The 21,814-nt window shown below is 42.0% G+C and overlaps 2 protein-coding genes and 1 long non-coding RNA gene across 4 annotated transcripts in view; 2 read left to right on the forward strand and 1 right to left on the reverse strand.

The window, feature by feature from the left end:
- ercc6l2 (excision repair cross-complementation group 6-like 2) lies at positions 1-17,450 on the forward strand. Its single transcript, XM_086029747.1, has 20 exons — positions 1-230; positions 751-1,139; positions 1,931-2,047; positions 2,248-2,441; positions 2,960-3,053; positions 3,170-3,237; positions 3,401-3,608; positions 3,675-3,815; positions 4,582-4,698; positions 6,006-6,125; positions 6,516-6,587; positions 7,896-8,041; positions 8,523-8,618; positions 8,697-8,796; positions 9,763-9,909; positions 10,503-10,595; positions 11,622-12,408; positions 12,477-12,631; positions 14,033-14,190; positions 16,018-17,450. The coding sequence occupies exons 1-20, from the start codon at positions 206-208 to the stop codon at positions 16,922-16,924; spliced, it is 4,134 nt and encodes a 1,377-aa protein (XP_085885873.1). The 5' UTR covers positions 1-205; the 3' UTR covers positions 16,925-17,450.
- The window catches only part of LOC147147085 (uncharacterized), an 8,310-nt gene continuing 1,778 nt past the window's right edge, over positions 15,283-21,814 (reverse strand). Inside the window, exons 1-3 of one of the 2 annotated variants that reach the window (XR_015086713.1) lie at positions 18,226-18,465; positions 16,392-16,909; positions 15,283-16,319 (exon numbers count right to left, since the gene is read on the reverse strand). This is a non-coding gene — a long non-coding RNA (uncharacterized LOC147147085). Of the gene's footprint in view, positions 16,320-16,391; positions 16,910-18,225; positions 18,466-21,814 lie in introns of those variants that run through there. The other variant, XR_015086712.1, reaches the window with a different exon arrangement.
- Positions 20,407-21,814, forward strand: part of LOC147147086 (uncharacterized) — a 16,625-nt gene continuing 15,217 nt past the window's right edge. Inside the window, exon 1 of the mRNA XM_086029752.1 lies at positions 20,407-20,492. The gene's annotated coding sequence lies outside the window, so the exon portion shown is untranslated. The remainder of the gene's footprint in view (positions 20,493-21,814) is intronic.

Consider the following 21,814-nt stretch of genomic DNA (forward strand, 5'->3'; position numbering starts at 1 on the left):
TGCTGGCATGATGGCCAGTCAACAGACGAACGAAGACTCGCAGCCCCTAAGTATCAAGTTCAAAACAATTTTAGGGAAATGTTCTGGGAATGAGTTTTATTCTGTATTAAATGAAGCATTAGGTATTTTGAAAAGTATTAGCAATTCCCTCCAAGCTCGTTATGACTCCGTATGATGAGGAAACGAGGATGCTAATGATAGCATTATGGAATCTACCTCAGTTGGAGAAGGTTAGCGACTCATTTATTTTTGCCTGGTTTTGTGGTTATTCCCCATTAATCGTCGTCAATAGTCGTCATAAATGTTGGTTAAGTAAATGAATGGAGCCTGCTGATCTTTCTTTCTACTAGTTCAGAAGTTATTCTTATGGTTTGCTACTAGTACTGTCAAAAACATCAAGACTTTCTTTATTTTATTCCAGCCGTATTCCAAAATGTAATGAATTCATTTACCACCATGAATTTATTACAAATGAAAAACCAAGAAATCTCAAAACAGCAAGTGGTGACACTTGCGAAGCACAATTCACTGCAACTTTGGCTACAATGGCAGGCTCAAGTCTTTTAATTATATGATGTCACAAGCTTGACATGTTACCCACCTTTTAAAATAAAAAAAGATAAATAAATGTGCAAAATTCCAGCAATAAAAAAAGGTACTGTTACACTGTATCATGATTCTTTTTTTTGTTTTGTTTTTTTTGTTTTATGGATTGCTGAAAATCTTTAAACTACTGTAATCTCTTTACAGCGTCTTGGCACAGCCGTCATCACCTGGTGGCTGATCATGGTGATGACACCCAGCATTTAAACACTACCCATAGACGGGACACTACTTCTCGTAGTGATGACAAAGATGTCACTGACGGATACAATGAAGAAGACGCTGCATCAATACTCACAAGATCTGATCTAAATAATTTGAAGCGAGAGAAACCGTTGTTTTCCAGCGGCGTGGAACATTCTGGGGCATGTGTTCCCTTGAAGCTGTGTGATGGAAGTGAAGACAGTGTCCCTTACACCATCAACAGATACCTGAGGGATTATCAGCGTGAAGGCATCAGGTTTATTTACAGTAACTATCGCCATTCGAGAGGATGTATCCTGGGGGATGACATGGGCCTTGGGAAGACTGTGCAGGTATACACTAAAGCAGCCCGGAATATTTGGTAAAAGTGTTTGACAAAGTTCAAGGGAATGCATGCTATATTGCATTTTCTGTTTGCTTGCCAATGTTCCAGTAATGGCATAAGGTGTTGTTTCATTATCAAAGTGCAAGCAAAGACACAATTTTTTGTTTAGGGTGGCAGTGGCTCAGTTGGTAGAGCTGGTCATCCAGTGACGGAAGAGTTGGCGGTTTGAATCCCGGCTCAGACTGTTCGCTGTCTAAGTGTTCAAGTCACTGGGTTGCCTCCGGGTTGGCATTGTAAATGAGAAACTGCTCTCAGATACATTTCTTGATTAAACAAAAAGTGCAAAGTAAAGTGCAAGCAAAGGAAAGGTAGCTGCTTTGGTTGTTGCTTATTTTTCCAAAGTGCAAGCGAAGGCAGGACATGTTATTTTACGATAATATCAAAATGCAAGAAAATGCACATTATTTTGCTCCATTATTGTTCCAAGGTGCAAGTGAAGGCAACATATGTTACTTCCGTATACTCCCAAAACGTACGCAAAGGCACAATAATTTTACTTCATTATCTTGCCAAAGCTCAAATGAAGGTGCAATATGTTGCTGTGTCTGTCAAAGTTAAACTATAACAAACTAAAAAAAAAACACACATACACATCAAGTCATAACTCCTATCAAATCCCCCTAGGAAAGCTTTCCATATCTGTGATTGGTGTTGTAAATATGTCATAGAGGTCGACACAATGGACCTGTCAAATAGTGAGGAGTGTTTCTTCACATTGCTGTTTGGGTTTTGTTGCAGGTCCTTGGTTTCCTTGCGGCGTCGTTGCACAAAAAAGGAACTTGGGAAGACATTGAGAGCAACAAGCCTCACTTTCTACAAAGTCAGACCCCATCCAAGGAGAGGAAGCCAAATAAAGTGGGTGCAATGATAAGAGCATAACAATGGCTTGAGTAGCTTTAAAGGCAGGACTTTGACATTTGTTTTCAGTTGACATTCATCCAGATGAAGTCTGCATTAAGTGCAACAATAATGCAAGAGGGGGAGGGATGGCGCGGGCGGGGATTGCGCTTGTCTGCAAATGTCATCAGCACAAGTGTTTTTGCGATCTGTTGTAGCTTTTCCTGATTGTGGCCCCGCTGTCAGTGCTGTATAACTGGAAAGATGAACTGGACACCTGGGGCCACTTCCAGTACGCGGTGGTCCACGGGTTGAGGAAACAGGAGGAGCTGGCTCGCGTCAAGAAGGGCCGCGTGGAGATCACGCTCACCACCTATGAGACTCTTCGCCTCTGTCTGACTCAGTTTAATAAGTGAGATACTTTAAGATGCAATTACAAGACGCAAATGATTTTCTGCATGCATTGATGCTGTTCTGTACATTTATTTGTTTCGCCTATGAAATGATATGAGGTCTTTGTTAATGCTTTTGAATGAGAAACTGTATCCAAACTTTTGACTGGTAGAGTATATTTATTATTATTCTATATTATGCTGTGCGAAGGCCCTCTCGGAATCAGCATTTTGAGGGCAACAAGACCGGCTAAAACGTACTCAGTGACGGAAAGACAGAATAAATCACACTTCGACACCAGGTCCACCAATTGACACAAAACGTATGCTAATGCTAATTTGTAAAGCTTTTTGTCTATGCCGGCGGTCCCCAACCACTGGTTCAGGGGTCGTTTGATACCGGGCCGCAAGGTTGGTGATACTGGCCTATGCCATTTATTGTAGTCGGAGCATGGCATCAAAGATGATCACACTTCATCACTGCTTGCAGTTTTTATTACCATTTGTTTTACTCACATGACCTCTTCCTCACCCGCAGCATCGACTGGTCAGCAGTGTTTGTAGATGAGGCTCACAAGATAAAGAATCCAAACTCTCAAATCACTCAAGCGATGAAGGGTCTCAAATGTCAGGTCAGAGATTGCGTTTATATGGCACCATGTGAGGATTTGAAGTAAACCTCAAACCTGTCTACCTCATTTTGTGGCTGTTTACTGTCTGTATTCATTCTGCTTTTTTTTTTACACAGCTCAGAATTGGCCTGACTGGCACCATCCTTCAGAATAACCTTGAGGAGTTGTGGTGTGTTATGGATTGGTAGGTTTTTTTTGCTTGTCAGCATTTTTTGATCATTAAAAAGTCATACAATTCAAATTTTGTCACAAGACTTTGTTCATTAAGTATAAAGAGATTCAATCTGGCACGTGGTTTGCTTTTTCTAGAACCATGTGTAACTTTGTTGTTCTGTTCTTCCCCACAGGGCCGTCCCTGGCTGTCTTGGCAGCTTGGGGCATTTTAAGAGCAAGGTATCGGATCCAATTGAGCGAGGCCATAGACACAGTGCAACCAAGCGAGCCTTAGCGACAGCGAGGAAGACCATCAGAGACCTGGTGAGGAAGATTTCCTACTGTTTCCTCCGAAGGACCAAATCGCTGATCAAGGACCAACTCCCAAAGAAGGATGACAGGGTAGGTAACAGTGATTGTGATCAAGTAGCGCTGTAATGCAGTGCTACATTTTTGTCCCCACTCTAGGTGGTGTACTGCTCTCTGACGGATTTTCAGCAGACGGTATATCAAACTGTGCTGGACTCTGAAGATGTGCAATTGATTCTGAGGTCTTCAGAGAAATGTGATTGCCAAAGCGGACGTGCTCGGCGGAGATGCTGCTATAAAGTCAGTCCCCCCCTGCTATAATTTTTTTTATAGGCCTTGTATGTGGCCACGCACAAGGGTTGAATAATTGTTTCTTTCCACGTAATTATTGACAACAGTTTGTGGAATTACAGTGAACTGAGCTTTTAAATCTACCTATATATTGTAGTATATTTGCGTTTACACGCAACAGTAAGGTTCAAAATACGGCGTTATTTTAAATGTATTCTCGGTAGCAACAACATTAGGTACACCCACGCATTATGCAGTATAATGATCCAATACAAGAACTTTATCCCTGCAAAGATATTCAGTTTCAGTTTTGAGATGCATTGTGCATTTTTACAATTTAAAAAAGTTCCAAGGTAATACTGTATCTGTGACCCATTTTTGTGAAAATACACCAAGGATCAAGAATTCTAGGATACTTGACACACCCTATTTCTTCTGTTTGAGACCTGTCACATTTAAGTGAGTGACTCTACACCCTGCCCCGTATACTGCTGTCCAAATGGCAAGTTCTGATTCTATTACCATGATGATTGGTAACAGAGCCTTAGCATTGCGACTGGAGTAGGAGTGGTTATCGTGCTCGGTAAATTATTTTCCCAACCGGGGGCTGGAAGTGCAGAACGGTTTGCTTCCAGACACATTGTCATGGCTAGGCAGATAAAATATTTACTTGGTTGTTTGATTTCACACGTGATGGGTGGGCAGGTAAGACCCTGACTCTTCTTATTCAAGCCATTAAAGACAATTTTCCATAACAAAAGTTTCTCCCTTGCAGTTAAATTCGGAGGGTGTGCCTACGAAGGCACTCTACTTCACTTACTTGTCCGTACTGAGGAAGGTTGCCAGTCACGTGGCACTGCTCCAGTCCACCGCAGGCACCAGTAAGAAACAGGTAAAGATGGATTCCACCTCTAGAATAAACACACTTGTCTTCAGTGTTGCCAATTTAGAGATATTGTTGGTGTATATAGTGACATTTCTGATCCATCTATCAACTGATTTTCAAGGAATAGTGCCAACACCAGCTATGGTCCTCTTGTTTGCAGCATTCCTATTTCCTGCAGTGGAGGCAAGAGAGGAATTTGCTCTTTTAATAGTTAATAGTTTTTTGTGCTTATAATGTCAGCACACATCAGAAATGTTTAGAATATATAAATATAATAAAAATATGGAAAAATGATATGGTAACTGCAGACTAGAGCGGATATTGTGAATGCGATTTAATATGCAATTATTATTTTTTTGTTATTTATTGTTTTGGTCTCATGAATTCCAAAATAAAGCAAACTGAACTATGAAATAATATGATAGATGATTTATTTATCTATTTCAATTAGTTGTTAACTTACAAAACTCTTTGACTTGCAGTCTTTTAACCCATTAAAGCCTGAAGCCCCTTGTGAGACATCTCTCTAAAACCTACGGTCATCTTTGGAGTCACTCTTGAAAACCTGACATTTTCGCCACCCACTAAATGAACAATATCTCGGCCCCTGTAGATGATAGAAACATAAATCACCCCTCCCCCAAAATTGAGAGCTTAGACATGTGGCTGTCATGCAGGCACGAGTGTATTAATGTTTACTGTTTCAATCGAAGATGCAAGTGAAGCACTATTTTTAATTTAAACAATCGAGTGGTAATTGCCATGCTGTATTCTCTTAAAAACACGTTGAAATCGTCATTGTCTATGAACATATATCATAATCATACATCACGTTTGGATGGTTTCACGGCTTTAAAGTCCGCCAGCGTGTCGTCTATATCACTGCCGCGACTTATAGCAGAGCTCCCGCGATCGACGGCGTCCGCCCGTCTATTGGGAGTGACAAATAAACAGCTTGAAGCAAGCAAGTTTTGGACTCTTATTTTGAGAAATATGCAATGAACATATGATAAACAATTCTTTAAACAAATCATTAAATTTAGGTCTGTTTTAATAAGTTTAATTGTGTTGGAGTGGTTAAACAAAATGTTCTTTGTATGGTCTGTCTATATTGTGGATTTTCACCTATTACAGGTGGATCTGGACCATTGCCCCCCCGATAAATGGGTGGTCACTGTATTGTGATAAGAGCTCATAACTGTAATTGTTTACACATTAAGGTTTGAGGTCCACTTACATTTCTAAATTGTGAGCACTATGTTTGCCAACAACACAGAACGTACTCGATTGACATGCCTCATTTGTTCTTCTAGGAAATGTGCGTGCGCGCCATTTGTCAAAAGGTGTTCCAGAAGTTTCCAGATTTTATGCAGAGGTGCAAAGATGAAGCATTTGAGGCGCTGTCGGATCCGATTTACAGTGGCAAAATGAAGGTGCGGCACAGTGATGATGCCCAGTCTAGTTTTTTTTTTTCTTTCTAGTTTTTAAACTTTATTTGGGATGAATGGGAGGAGCTTTGAATGGCGGCAGCTGTGTGCTGACTCCCGTTCAATAAGGGTTTGAGATGTGATTGGTTAAGTCTAAACACAGGCACGTCGAGATTGTGCAACCACATTATCTCAGTTGTTTGTTTACTTTTTCTCTTGTAAAACATTTTTAAAAATCAATTAATTTATATAGACAGTAAGGTCATATTAATGGTAGAAAACATTATTAATAATTTTTTTCAGTATAAAAAAACCCTGCCATTTCAACAGATATGTCTATACTTTTTGTATCCTCTGTACTTGTATGTTAATAAGGAACTTATTTTTCCCTCACAGGTTTTGCAGAAACTCTTAAGATTCTATCTGCAAAAGAAAGACAAGGTGCTCCTCTTTTCACTGTCAACTAAGGTAAGTGTTTGTATGCACAATAAGGTAAGGGCTATGTTTGTATGCGCAATTATTTCCACTTTGAACAAATTGTAATTGGAATAATTTCTCCCATTAATTTGTGGCATAATGGTGAGCAGGTTTTGGGTTTGAATCATGGCTCAGGCCTACCTGTGGGGTTTACATGTTCTTCCCATGCTTGTATGTGTTTTCTCAGCATACTCCACCTTCCTCCCATATTTCAAAAACATGCTTATGTTTATTGAAGACTAAATTGTCCATAGTTATGAATGTGAATATGAATCTGGCTGAAAGGCTTTAAATGAACAGAAATGGGAGCAGGAACCAAATGAGCACAGTAGCAGCGCTAAACTAGCCTTTACAGAACCAACCCAAATGTTGTTGCAAGGACACATGCAAAATGTGGACATTTTTCCTTAAAATTTTGGTTAGTTCTCCAAATGTTTTTTTTCCCCCAATTAGTTTTTTTTAGCGTATCTAATGAAATGTCCAGTGAGTGTAGGTACTCTCATTAGACGGGCATCTGTCCGATAGGAAATTGGAAATTGGATGAGTTGTGATCTTTATTTTTTGGAATTTGGAAGGCATCAACGTTCTCGAATGGTCACTTACATTCACAGCCACTCAGTTTTTGGGCTTTAAGCACACTTAATTGCTGCTCCTGTAAGAGCCCCATACTTTATTTATAGACAAAACACAAGCAGCAGACGTGGCTCTTACCCCCGAGGACCCCCCCGTCCCCCCCCCTCTCTCTCTCTCGATCTCTCGATCTCTCGACTGAGATTAGCCCGTAAGCCGTGGGGCTTCATGAGCGAAAGCAATTAGAGCTTTTAAGAAAATGAGACTCTGCAGTGTCGCCAGGGACTGAATGATAACATTAAGTTGAAGTCATACATTTCAGCATTTTTATGGCAGTCAACCAAGAGCTGTTGATGTTGATAACGATGCTCGGTTTTTATAGACACTTGTTGATTTAGTAATGGTGCATGTTTCAATTTGAAATGTTCAAGGTTCATCGCGTTTGGAATGTATGGCAATTTTGAAGAATTAACCGGTAACATTGGTATTCACAAACATTTAGTTTTGTGAGCAGGTCAGCAACTATTAACCAACCATCCATCCAATTTCTATAGTGCTTTTTTTCCTCATTAGGATGATGGGTGAACTGGAGCCTATCCCAGCTAACCCTGGGAGAGGCGGTGTGCACCCAGAACTGCTCTCCAGTTATTCCCAGTGAATTACTAGATATTTCGATGACAATTCACATCATCTATCATTGTTTTATTGTTGTTGTTTTGGTTCTGGCAGCTGTTGGACGTTCTGGAGAGCTACTGCATGGCCGAGGGACATGACTATAGCAGGTTGGATGGCACCACCAAAGCCAAGGAGCGAGTCCACATCGTCAAGGAGTTCAACACCTCTGCTCACATCAACCTGTGCCTGGTGTCCACAATGTTAGTCTGCACATACATACTCAAGAAAATGCAAATGACTCTATTTCAGTAGACAGGCATTTATTTACTCTGCAGATTGAGGGAGGGCTTTGTTTTGTATATTACACATTTTTGCACTATGAAACAATCTTATCGGTAGATTACAATTAATGCCAAGTGAAACTGAAGTTAAATGCACAGATGTTAGAAATAAGTGAGTCGTGACACATAAACAAGGATGTACACAACACTGCATCATTTTAAAGATGCTGTGTCCGCATAATGTGGGATCATCTCAGATAATTTTGCACAGGCAACTCATTTAAACATAGACTAAAACTACCTTACAGATTTTGTTTTTTTTCCAAGACCTGTATTTGAGGAGATGTTTATTTATTTATTTTTTTTATTAAGTGGGTGACACGGAGTTGGGCATTATTTTAGAAAATACTATTGTATTTGATATGAAGAAAAATATGATGGCCATATTGACTATTTCCAGGGCCGGAGGTCTTGGTCTAAACTTTATAGGGGCCAATGTCGTGATTTTATTTGACCCAACGTGGAACCCAGCTAATGATCTCCAGGCTATTGACAGGTTTGTCCATTTTTATCAGATTCCAGTGTTTTGCATACAAATGTGCAGCCTGTTTGACATGCTTTGTGTCGTTTTTAGAGCGTATCGTATTGGCCAGTGCAGAGACGTGACGGTTTGCAGGCTAATCTCATTGGGGACTGTGGAGGAAATTACCTACCTCAGACAAGTCTACAAACAGGTACTCGGATAATTATGATGTCTATGTCGAGAGAGATCACCAGGTGTGTGATGGAAAATTATCAAATTTCACTGATGTGGTAACAAAACTCATTTGCACGGTAATAATATATTTCAGGCATCTTTGGGTTAAATGCATGTGGGCTTTTTGTAGCACCTAGCATTCTTTTTTACAGGATTCAACATGCCACTAAAATGTTTGCAGTGTGTGTATCCTAATGAAAATGTATATGTTTTAGGGGTCTCCAGTGAGTCCCCAAAAGTCACTTAGTAGTAACCCTGGGAAGTAAAAAAAAAAAAAAAAAAAGAATTGCCCCTGACAGCGATTTCACTAATGGTCTATCATAAAAGTACGCACAAAAACGTCTGAAAGACCCTTGCCCAAAACTGAGCAGTAGGTCAGCCATTTTGGTTTGAAACAGCCCCAGTATTGTGGACAGAGGGGCGATGCTAAATCGCAAATCTTTTTGACCATGGCGTCAAGTTTGGTAATCATTTTGAGCAGTGGTGTGTACAGACATTTTGGGCGACAAGTGCTCCGGGAAAAAAAAGGAGATGCTCGTGTGTGTCCCACTGTCCCTGACCGCGACCATGTAGTGGCTGCACTGCTGTGCTGCGTTCACGTGACAAAGGAAGAGAGAGAGACAGAGGTCGGGTGTGTGAGCGAATAGGGGCGCATATCGTGGCATTATTTTCATGCGTTTAATCGTGCAGCTTTTCTAAAAGGTCGTGTCAACACTGACCTCAGTGAACTGTTTGACAAAATAAAAAATAAAATCAAGATAAACTTTCCAAAGGGCACTTTTATTGAGAGAGGGCAGAAGGACAAGTGCTTCAGCACCACCTGAGGTCTTTCTGTGCACGCCACTTATTTTGAGGACATGGGCCCATTCATAACTGCCTGGAACTTTAAAAGCACAGGTGTCTTAAAATGATAAATTATAGGCTTATTTTTGTTTGCAATCAGCAATTGCAGAGCTCTGTTGTTGGTGTGGAGAGCGCACGGCGGTACTTTAATGCCGTGCAGGGCGCCCATAAGGGGGAACTGTTTGGGATCAATAACCTCTTCAGGCTGCAGACCCATGGCACATGCCTCACCCGCAAAATACTTGAGGTAAGATTTGGCGTGGCAATAAGTTCCAATACAGGAGCTGTAAAGACTTTGCCTTGTCAAAGATAATAATGTTCAGTTTTGCTGTATGTGTAATTGTGCTTGTATTTTACAGTGGTGTACTACACCGCAACATACTACCGGTACCTTCTTCTTGACTCTATGACTTTAATGACTTTATTCTTTAAAACATATAACTTTTTATCTCAAATACACATGCTTTCTTATGATTTTTTTTCTCAAAAATATTTGAATTTATTTTCCTAATATTGGTACTTTTTTCTTGAAAAATACTTTTTTTTTTTCACCCCAAAATATATACACCATTCATAAAAAGACTTATCTGAAAATTATACAGGTTTTTTTCTGGAAAATACACCACTTAAATCTAAACAAAAAAGACTTATCTCAAAAATATACAACTTTGTCTCTCGAAAGTATGTGACTTTTTATCTGACATATTTTTCTTTTCAGTGCAGCTCTAATACTTTGTATTCCTGAGCACCTTAAAAATATCATCTGATAATTTCCCAAATTGTGACTCGTTTTCCAATAATAATGTTCACAAATGCGTGTATCTCTCCTCATCATTCCAGCGCGAAGGACGAGTGGAGGCAGGCGTCATGACAACCAGCACACACACAAACATGGAGGCGGTAGAGGAGGAGGCCAAGACGCACTGCATTAGCGTGAGTCGCTCAACTTTTCTCAGAGACCCCCAACACGGAGCACACATCTTTCCCATCCCTCACTCGCACATCTTCTCTCCCCAGTGGCCCGCTCAAACCTCCCATTCCCATGCTAAAAACGGGGATACCTCATATGGGGGCTGACTGACAAAACTGCTTCTGCTTCTCTTGTAAAAGCATAACAAACTGCAACTGCAGTATTACAGCTGCACAATGGTTGAATGTGGCGGAACAATTGTAAATATTTCCTTCTGATGTATTGGACTGAAAAATGATGACGTTATATTCACTCCACTCCAGTCCTGCAAATAGTGGTGATCACAAAATGTGTGACCACTGCCACTAATGGTTAAAAAGGGGTGGAATTGTTATTGTTGTTAAAGAACAAGGATTTGAATGTTGACTTAAATATTACTCATCATCCCCCAACCCAACGGTCAATGGCCAATTAAGTGTCATTGTGGAGGTAAAATGTATGTTTTGGAAATATGGGGTGAAGACACCAATAGAGAAAACCCACCAAGCAAGCATCGGCAGAACTCGCAAACTACAGATTTGAACCCAGAACCTCAGAACTGTGAAGCAAACTTGATAACCACCAATGGTGCTGCCTTGTAGCCAATTCCTTTTTTGCGAAATGTCTTCTATCATCGTTAGTTGGGTTTGCTCCTGACATTTATTAGATTTATGGAAAGAATCTGAACCATACACACACTGAAGCTTATAGCGTTTATGGTTCCACATGCACGCACGCAAGCTCTCCCGATATGGACAGACCTGTCCAGTGAATACTAAGAATTGGATCATGGTTGGTGGTCCAAATGAAGTCCAAATGTTTATAGCTTCTGGACATGTCAGTTCCTCATATTACATCATAATGGGAGCCTGTGTCGCATTGTGGTTTATTATGATTTGCTATTACGAACATCTGTTTTGTATCCCACCAGGAATGTTCTCATAGGCCGTTTTTTCATAGCTTCTGACCCTTTTCCATGCCAACGTACGCCTATGTTTTTGCGATTACAGGAAGCTGGAGATGCATCCAGAGAGAGCATGGGTGCATCTAAAATCCCCAGAGGGCTGCAGGACTTCAGTAGCGGGAGTGACGATGATGGGGAGGAGGTGCGGGGAATTCCCAGTGGAGCGGGTGGCACAAGGAGTATGGATTCCTCTGCCAGGCCCGGTCCAACCAGTCTGTTGCAGCACGGTTTCGCCGCACTGCTCCAAAGGCTTCGAGCAATGCCGGAGTCGAGTGAAGCGGACAGTAGTTCAGGTGGTGAGGGGACAAGCACTTCGGCCTCCAAGAGCTTCAATATTGGGAATAATGTTAAACCTAAACTGGGAAAAAGCATGTTAAGGAACGGGAATACTAAACAAGGACAGAAATCATGTCGGACCAATTTGGAGGTGGGCGACAAGGAGAGCGATAAAAGTTCCAAAGATCTTGTGCTTCCCAAATCACAAGGATTAGAGCATTATTCCGATGAGTCTGACGATTTGGACATTGAGACGCTCACACGGTTTAAGGGTGACTCTCGGACTCCTCACCAAAAAGCAGGAAGGAAAGTACAAGGAATAAGAGGTCACAACAGAAAGAGAAACCTGACCAGAGGAGCCATGTTCACCGAGGACATCGAGACCTTCACAACTTCGGAGGACGAGAGCACTACAAGTTCAGAAAAAGCCAAAGTAGGGCTCCCAAAAGATGGTCAACGATCTGGAACGAGCACGGTTAGACATGAAAGTGCTTCATTCACTCGTGTGAAAAGACAAACATCTCCAACCTCCACAGGAACTATCGACACTGTTTTAGGTAAGACTCTGTTTGGGAAAAGTTAAGAAGTCACACTTGACTAGAATTGCGTATCTTCCTGATCCAAGGTGGGGTGCCAGAAGTGGCGTACACCCACTCCAACCAGCGAGTGGTGGGCGGGAGCAAAGCCGAGGAGCTGATCAGTAGAGCTGCAGTGAAGGACGTGTTTGAGCGCAAGATGTACTCTCAACTTCCTGCAAATGAACTCCTCACACCCGATGAGGTACAAAGAACATAAAACCAGTGATCAGTGAAGCCCTGTTTATCATAGCGGATATAACCCACAATAGGTGAAAATCTACTATAGTGTATACAGAAACCTCCATTTTATTTCCAGTTTTATCCCTCCCCTATGCTTTAAACATATTCAAATTTACTAAAACACATTTTAACACATTGTAAAAGGTATTTGAACAGACAAAAAAAAATGCAAGCAGAAAATACTATAAATATATCGCATTGTCTGATTGTATATGGGGGATAAATGCTGAAATTCGGTCCAATTATCATAATGTATGTGCCCCACTTAACCAAATCTAAGCTGCTGGCATTTTGACAATTCTTGCAAGATGCAGACTTGCAATTGAAGCATACTTGCTCCTTGAATTGCATATGATGAATCGGCAAAAAAATAAATAGAGCCATGATCGCGTATTGACCAAGAGCCAACATTATGCGGTTTCCAAGCTGAGGAAAAGTAAAGCATAAATAAAAGTCTCTCTTTCTGTGATTGGCTGGCGACCAGTCTAAGGTCTGATTGATATTGCAGATTTTCAAATATTGCTGGTAGTTCTGGAGCGTATCCACGAGGGTTCACTGTGATAAGATTTTTACTTTTACAGTAATCCCTTGCCACTTCGCGGTTCGAGTTTCGCGGCCTCGGTGCGTTGCGGGTCTTAAAAAAGTATTTATCAAAAAATAAAAATGAAAAATAGAGCCATATTGGCAGCAATATTGCGGAAAGACACATTTTTTCAAAGAGATAAGTTGACTCGGAGGCACTCATAAAAGGCGCGTGATTGGTTCCCGGCGCGAGATCGTCCAATGAGAGCACAGGTGGATTCATCCCATGATCTGATTGGCTGCGCATCATCGCGGCCTCTCACTCGTCCCGACAGCGCTAACAAACGAACAGCACTTTTGAACAACGTTTTGTTCGGAAAGTCACAACGTTATTCAAATGTGCCCCCCAGTTAGTTAGAGCACCCGACAAGCTTGACGTCAAGGACGACGAAAACATCGGCAAATAAAATGGTTACGCAGCGCGGGGGATTCTGGTCCCCATTAATCGCGATAAATGCAGCACCACAAGTCTAAACGCGACATTCTGATTAATATTGCGTTTGTAACGACCAATCATGGCTCAGCTTCAGAAAACAGGTGAGCCGTGATTGGTCATTTTCTGAGCCCTGAGCAACTTCGATATCATCCTCAGTTGACAGAAGTGACAAAATGGCCGCCCCATGAGATGGCTAAAAGTCAGAGCATTTTGTTGTTTAACTTATATTCCACAAACGCAATATTAATCAGAATGCCATATTTTAACTAGTGGGCCTACATAGAACATATTATTGAAAAAATATGTTTGGGTTGACTTCCCACTTGAAATAATGTTTTCCAACAGAGCTTGCCGGAAAGCCCACCCAACCACCAGCCTCATCCCGCTCCCGGCATCCCGCAGCAGCTTCCTGATCATCACCCTGTCACTTTCACGAAGAGCATTGTGCAGCACACCAGATGTAACACCTTCATCTTGGGGGAGACCCCTCTCGCCATGTGCAGGTAGGTACTGAGAAACATAGGAAGGAATACTAAGAAGAATATATGGGAGGTGCGGAAAAAAAAAAAAAAAAGGTTTGTACCTTTCCCAGGCAAGTGGTGGATTTTTCAGGGAGGGAGAATTCCTGGCAGTGTTGGGAAGTCAGCCAAAACTCACCGCAGATTGAACGTCTAGCGCCCCCATCTGGGCTTCGGGAAATTGGAGCGTATTCACATCACACAGAGACCACCTCTGAGCTCGCCCCACCACCCTTTCCCCAGCATCCTGCCAAACATTACACACTTGTGTTCAGACTCGACGGTGCAGGGAAAAAAAAAAAAAAAAAGACGGCCTCCGGGGACTTTACGACGGATATGCACATACTTCCTAAGAAACACTTAATGTAGAAGACTCTCCAAAATACACTCATAAATGCGCACTCACACACATACACGGGCACCTTCTTTGGCTGTGATATCATTCTCCAGGTGGAAGAAGCTATCTTCGCCCTGAGGCACACCAGGGTGTGAAAGCACATACCTGCCATATTGATTCCCCGTTCCGTTTAATTCAAGTCCGCACGGGGTTTTTACTGCCTTCACTTTTTTATTTATTGTTTTTCCAGTGAAAGCCACAAGTTCTATTAACTAACACCGCCCGTTACTGCCACACTTTGAAGTGTTTCTGTTCCTGAGTCCGGATAGACCGCACTTTTAATAACAAGTGCCTTGGAGCGACGGAGAGAAAAAAAAACAGTATTCATCTTGGGTCATGCTTGATGTGCCCGCAGAAGATCTTATTAATAGCGTTGGACTTGTGGCTTTTAAAAAAGGAACCATAAGTAGCCTATGGTGAGTTCCAAATAAAGTGGAGGTGCCAAAGTTGAAGAGAAAGCACTCTGTGACGCTGGCTGACCTTAAAACAACATTTCCCATTAATATCAATTATATTTTGAAAAATTCATTCCAGAGCTCAACTGTCACCTTCATACCTATATTATTCGATGGATCGTTTAGAGCAGGGGTGTCTAAACTATGGCCAGGGGGACGTTTGTTCTCTGCTGTTCGGTTTTAGCGGGCCACGGCATATCGTCGCTGTCCTGTGAAAAACACGTATGTCCATTTTTTTTCATGTTTTTAATTTTTACGGTGATGGGGTTGGCGTGTTACGGACATCCCATTAACATGGAGAGGAAAAAAAAATGACATACATTTTATTTCACAGGACAGCATCGATATACTAAGATTAACAATTGACAGTGACTTTCATCCTCACCTCTCACTTTTCACGCTTTTGATTGCAGTTGCACGTCTTTCAGTATTCGGTGTTAAGGTCAGCTTGCTCTTGTTTTGGTTCTGAATATGAAGATGTGGAAGCTCTTTGCGGTCCATGGCTTGTGCTCTAAGATATGACTACAAACATGTCAGGAAAAGCCTACTAGAACAGCTGAACTTTATTTGTGGTTAATCGGAGGCACTTAAAATGGCGGCAGCTCTGTGCTGATTGGTTTATTCTGAACACACCCACATCCTGTTGCTAGAGGGTGTGCGCCTTTCTGCAACCGCAATTTCTCCAATGTTTTTTAGTTCCAAAAATCTAAAACAATGATTTTCTTCCAATTGAGTCGTACGGTTTGTAGGTCACATTTAAGTTGGAAAAAAGATCTGAAATGAAGTGCACACCAGGCTCACGTGTCATGCTGACACCCACATTTTCCAAGTAAAGACCAAATTGTGCAATCTTTCAGATGGAGAGTAGAGGTTCTACTTGCACTGTCGTGTCCACTGTGCCAAATTAGCACTGCTGGTGTTAAAAACCTCAGTGTCAAGTGTGTGTGTGTTGGTGTGTAGGCAGCAGCTGCAGGAGATGGCGTCCAAGTTGAATTTCCCCTCGGCCCAACAGTTCGCGGCAGACGTTCTGAGAAGCGACTCGTCTCAGAGGCTAGAATGGCTGAGACGCTATTACGCCACTCTTGGCCACCCTGAACTCGCCAGCTTCGTCACCAGTAACTTCCTGCCAGCTGACGTAGCCCAGACCCCATCTCCCGAAAACACCAGGACCAGAAGGCGAAAATCCAGCCAGAAGTGTCTTGAACCCGAGAAGAAGAAACAGAAATCGCAGAAGAATGCGAGGGAGTCTCCAAGTGTGGAACCTGAGGAACAAGAGGAGGCGGTCAGCCGTACGAGAGGTCAACGGAGGACAAAGAAGGCTAGTGTGTCCAGACCTGTTGGTGGTCTTGGTGGGTGTCAGGTCAGCAGCAGCAGCAGCAGCAGCAGCAGCAGCAGTAGTTGTCCAGACCCGCAAGAGGTGGCGTATATTCCCCTCAATGTGGAGCAAAAGTCAACTACAAATGTTCAAGAACATTCCCAGGAGGCTCCCCCTCAAGAAGGGACCTGCATTCTCACAGAACTCTTGGGCGACACCTCCATCCTAGATGACTTGTTCAAAGCCAAAACCAAGGGATCCCCCCATAAAACATGCACCTCAGTCCTAGCTTCTCCGCGTTCCTCCAGAAGTACCATAAACTCAGATGCGCGTGACTCTCCTCCGACGCAACGGAAAACAGCGAGGGGAGTTCGCAAAGACTTCTGGGACATTCTGAGCGAGGGCAACGAAGAGAGCATCAATAGGCTTACAGACCTGGACGAGGTGCAGAGGGTGTGCGTCAAAAACAATTTGGCAGCTCGAGCTCATTCTGTGGAGGAGGACAGCAAAAGTCTCTGGAAGGCCAATGACAAGTTTCTATGGAAGAAATAATGCCGGTCAACAAAAAGCATGCATCTCCAAACGTTGGCGGTTGATTGCTTTTATGTGAAAAAACAGTGTTGGGCATTCGGTCGGGTCTTAATGGATTTGCAGAACCTTACAGATATTTTTTTACTTGTTGAACTTGGCTTTTAACAGTTTTGCTCTGACCAACTAATCAGGCCATGGAAAAATGCTGACGTTATGAGGCACTTTTGAAATCAGATTACTTAAAACTACTGACTGAAACAGTCCCATCGCAAATAAAGTAAATAAAGTGCGCTTTTGATCATATTTAGGGCAAAAGAGGAGGCCTTTCTTATCCTGATTATCCAGTGCCCACCACTGCAAAAAACATGTTTGTTTTTTTATTGTATGATTGTTACTGTAGATTTTTTTTGTCTTTATTGAAGGTCAATATTTATTTTCTCTTTCTCATTTTCAAATATTTTATCTGTTAAACTTTGCTACCATTGAAATGCAAATAGACAAATATTGGTTGTTGGTTTTTACTTGAATAAACTCACAATCCTTTTGACTTTGCCACTCAGTCATTTTGTGTTATGTCACATGCCCCGATGTACATACAGACAAAACTGTGTTGCCTTCTAGTGAAACGCATGTATTGCAAAATTTTTTTTTTTCACTTTTTAATATTTTTTATGTTAAACAAAAAAAAAATGTTTCAAATGTTGAGATAATACAAAAAAAAACGGTAGTAACAATATATAAAAAGTGAACACGCCCAATTTTGACAATTGGATAATACAGGTTCTAGTTCTTGTTATCCACATCCACTGTATGCTCCAGTGCTACAAGTTTTTTTTCTTCTTTATAGCGAATTACACTTATTTTGCACGCTTAAGGTCTTCAGCAACAGCTCGGTGGAGATGTTTAACCTTATGTACCTGATTGTGACGTCAAGTGAATGATTTGGCAAGAGGAGCCTTCCAGCTGTGAGTATTAGACATTAGAGTAACCAGATACTCGAACCACCAGCCCCCCCTTCCTAGTAAGTTGGTGGCCAGGCAGGGATAACAATTTGAAGAAAAAAAAACCAGCTGTGAAATCTCACTCATGTCTCACTTGTACCATTCAGGGGTCATATTGTGGAAAATGTACTTTTTAAGTGCTTGTTTACAAATAGTACGGACTCTGGATTGCCTCCCCAGTACCCACCCATCAAGTGTAAACGTAAGCAGGCAAATATTTTGTAAGCTTTGTTTTTTCAGAAAATGGGAGCTCACTTTTTTTGGGCCATGCTTTGGCGTCAGCTTCCACAAGTAGAATTAAAAAAAAAAAAAATAGCTTACCTTTTCCTCCAACAATACTCATACTGTATTTGATCAAAAAGAACTATTACAATTAAATCTGCAAGAACATTGAACCACTATGTCAGATTTCTCAAACGCTGTTAACTTTAGACAAAAGCAAAATTAAGGCAGCTAGCACTGCACGTCCTGTCAGCACTCTTATTCGAAACCTTCACACCACTTCCGGTGCACGGTGGACTGATGACTGAGTCTTTCCCAGCATGCTTTGTTACCGTTAGCAATGCCTGTGACTGTGCTATGCCTCTTTAATGTTATTTTAGGTGTAATATAATTACAAGTGTGACTTGTTGACACCCTTAATAACAACACTCAGTGCTACAGCATATATAATGGCCTGTCCATGGTGATAATAGATTTGAGTTTCACAAATGCAAGTTATTTCCTGATTTCAAAATGAATCTGCGGGCTGGAGGGAATACCGCCCCAGCAGTATATATAGCAGCCCAGCCTACTGGGAAATTGCCAGAATGTCTAGATTACCACTCCCGGTGTATGTGCAACAGTAACTTATTGTGGCTTTAATGTTGGTCACATTTAGGCCAAATAAGAAGTTGGATTCAAGTGCATTCATTCTCTGAGCTGTACGTTCTCTGAGCTGTACGTGTTTAATGTCTTTCAGCTGCAGCGGCGATGGTTAGCAGAGCCGCCTTTTAGTCGTTTGGCTGTCACGAGAAAGCGCTGATAGCTATCGGTAAACAAGAGCGGAGGTGCGTGCCTCAGCAGGACACGGCCGCCCGGAAATATCTTTGTGTGCATGGGTGGTACGATGGCTGCTGTCTTCACTGTCACACCTGCAGTTTACACGGCCGCCAGAGAAGAAAAGGCCCCTTTCACGCATAACAACCCCTCCACCTTTTTTCCGCTTCTATTCCACCCACAACTCCCTTTTTGTTTTTGATTCCGATCGTTTATTTGGCAGCCGGTTGAAGTGCGATAGCTGGGAATTGGACAATGGAACAGCTCACCCACTGACTGACACTAGTTGGAAGCACATGGAGGTCAACTGGCGCGCCAAAGCGATTTTCCGATAGCTGTAGCACAAGGCAGCACGTTGTTTTAGTGGTTAGCACATCTGCCTCACAGTTCTGAGGTTCTGTGTTCGAATCTCAGCTCCTGTGTGGGGTTTGCACATTCGCCCGTGCTTACTGTACATGGGTATTCTTCGGCTTTACTCATGCTTCTTCCCACATTCCAAGGGCACGCATGTTAGCTTGTGTAACTGCACCCTGAAAGACGAAAGAATTTTCACTTTTGGCGGCAGCACTTCATTCATGGCTCTCGCGCATGGACACCAAATCACTAAGCTTTCCCTGAGCAATCAGGTATGTTTTCCCTATTAGAAACTGTCTGGAGGTTCGACTGCTCATTGCCACTCTAAGTTAAAGGTTACTGTCCAACTAAACACAAAACAAAGACACGGACTAACAATTAGTAACTATGTGGCAGTAACAACACCACCTTGAAGCAACGGATCCACACACAACTGGTGTGACAACACATGTAGACAGACAATATAACAATACTTACTTTGGCATTTATTCTTTATCCTCTGCGAAGAATGACTAATATTTACGTCCGTACTGCCAGCTGACCACCTTGAGTAATATGGGAAATTGGCTCCATCTTGTAATAACTTAATTTTGTTCCTTTCAAAGGGAACCCTACAGCTGCGAGACTTCATTTTCCCTCGCCAGTTTCTCCATTAGCGTGACAAGGGAAAGGTGAGACATCTGTTTACATTTCCTGCCAAATTAAGCTGAATGTCGGCAAGTGTGTTACAAAGTGGACGCGGCGACGTGACCTTGCAGGGTTTATTTGCACAAGTCAAGACGGTGACACCTAGTTTGATTTGATTTGTTCCAAAAAAAAAAAAAAAAAAAAAAAAGCTGCGAAGGACCGGTGGCCTTCATTGACCCGAGGGGGCCCCCGACCCAACCGATCCACCCGTACGGCTCAAGTTTCCACATCGAGACTCCTCAATGCGCTGCATACATAACAAAGTGATGAAACACATCCTGAGAGCACGCTGTCAGAAATGGAGGTTGAGCAGGAGTCAAGAAGTGTCCCTCAAGGTACAATCTGCATTTATTTGGCGTGTAAGGGCCAATTACTGCACTCTGAGGTAGCTGTTTGTAGCTTTTCCAGGGCCAACAAAAGCGCAGGTATGCTCCCGAGCTGGAAAAGTCAAGTGACAAGGCTACCAAACTCCACCCCTGTGACAATGCATTGTACCCCGAAAGGCAGAGGTGAGGAACCGGGTGGCTGGTTGGAAAGTGGTTTTCTAACACCCTTTTTTTTATAGTGGAGGTCTCAAAATACAAAAGCCCCCAACTTGCACTGTTCCTGTAATTATGCACTATTGGTGCTCAATTCCTATCCAGTTACAGTTAACTGTAATTTGGGTTCATTGTAGGGATCCATTTCCCCCATTGTGAACATAAAATAGGTATTAGCCAGATGCGTATACAAACTAAGTACAGTGGTGCCGTGCGATACGAGTTGAATTCGTTATTGTGACCACACTCGTAACCTCAAACTCTTGTGCAGTGGACTCCCGCTATTGGTGGGGAATAGGGATGTGGCTGGCGAACGAATAGCCCAAATTTGCATATAACTGACGCCCATTGAAATGCATTGGGAGAAAAAAAATCTTCCAAAAAACACTGATCAACATTCAATATGCATTTTCCCGCAAAAAAAAAAAAAAAACGGTGGGGAGCTGCGGATTAAAAACACACAAAAAAAACTATTTTTTAACGTGTAAAAAAAAATACGCAAATGTGCCGAACCGTTCCATTCTCAGTACAACCCAACCAAAAATGTTTATTTATTTATTTTTTTAAATAAGAATATTATCACTCTATAATATTGTCCTTTATATATACATCCAGTAATGGCATAATTGAATAGAATGTAAGAATAAAATGGTGGCCACATTTTTTTGCTTCAGTTCAATGGACAATGTGTTGCTCCTTCCAGTGTGTGTGCCTTTGCCAAATGGGAACAGTGTACTACAGACAGAGAAACACATGAAGAGTATCACAACTGACTTCGCAAGCTGCAGTAACATCAGTTGTTTTTTGAGTATTGTTTTATTGTATATTGTGTAAAATCTAACTAAATCTAAATGTGCACATGGCTGCATTTGCGCCGTTGTGGGAGTGAACACAGCTGACTTATTTCCAGGCTAATGAAAGTGACTCCACTCATTCCCTTTAAAATAAGTGGCGCTGGAGTCCAGGCAGAAAATTGAGGCGTGGTGGAGTCCAGGCAGAAATTTCGAAGCGTGCAAAGTACATTTATGAGAAATTGAAGCAGACCTCCACATGAGGATGACGTTAAAGTGTGCCAAAGTTTTTTACAGATCCCCGCTGTGAAGTGGGTACTCCGAGATCACATTCGACCATCTCGGCTCATAGCTGCGCATGTGTGTAAATACTGTATAAAAAAAGATGATGCTAATAATAATGCGTTCAATGAATTTATTTCAGAGGGTTTGATGCACGCTGTTGTCATATTTATGAAAGACATACAACGACATCACCTCACAGCGGAGAGCGGAATCTGT

The sequence above is a fragment of the Filicampus tigris genome, chromosome 5, assembly GCF_054856515.1.
Source record: "Filicampus tigris isolate MCC_2025a chromosome 5, RoL_Ftig_1.0, whole genome shotgun sequence".
NCBI lineage: Eukaryota > Metazoa > Chordata > Actinopteri > Syngnathiformes > Syngnathidae > Filicampus > Filicampus tigris.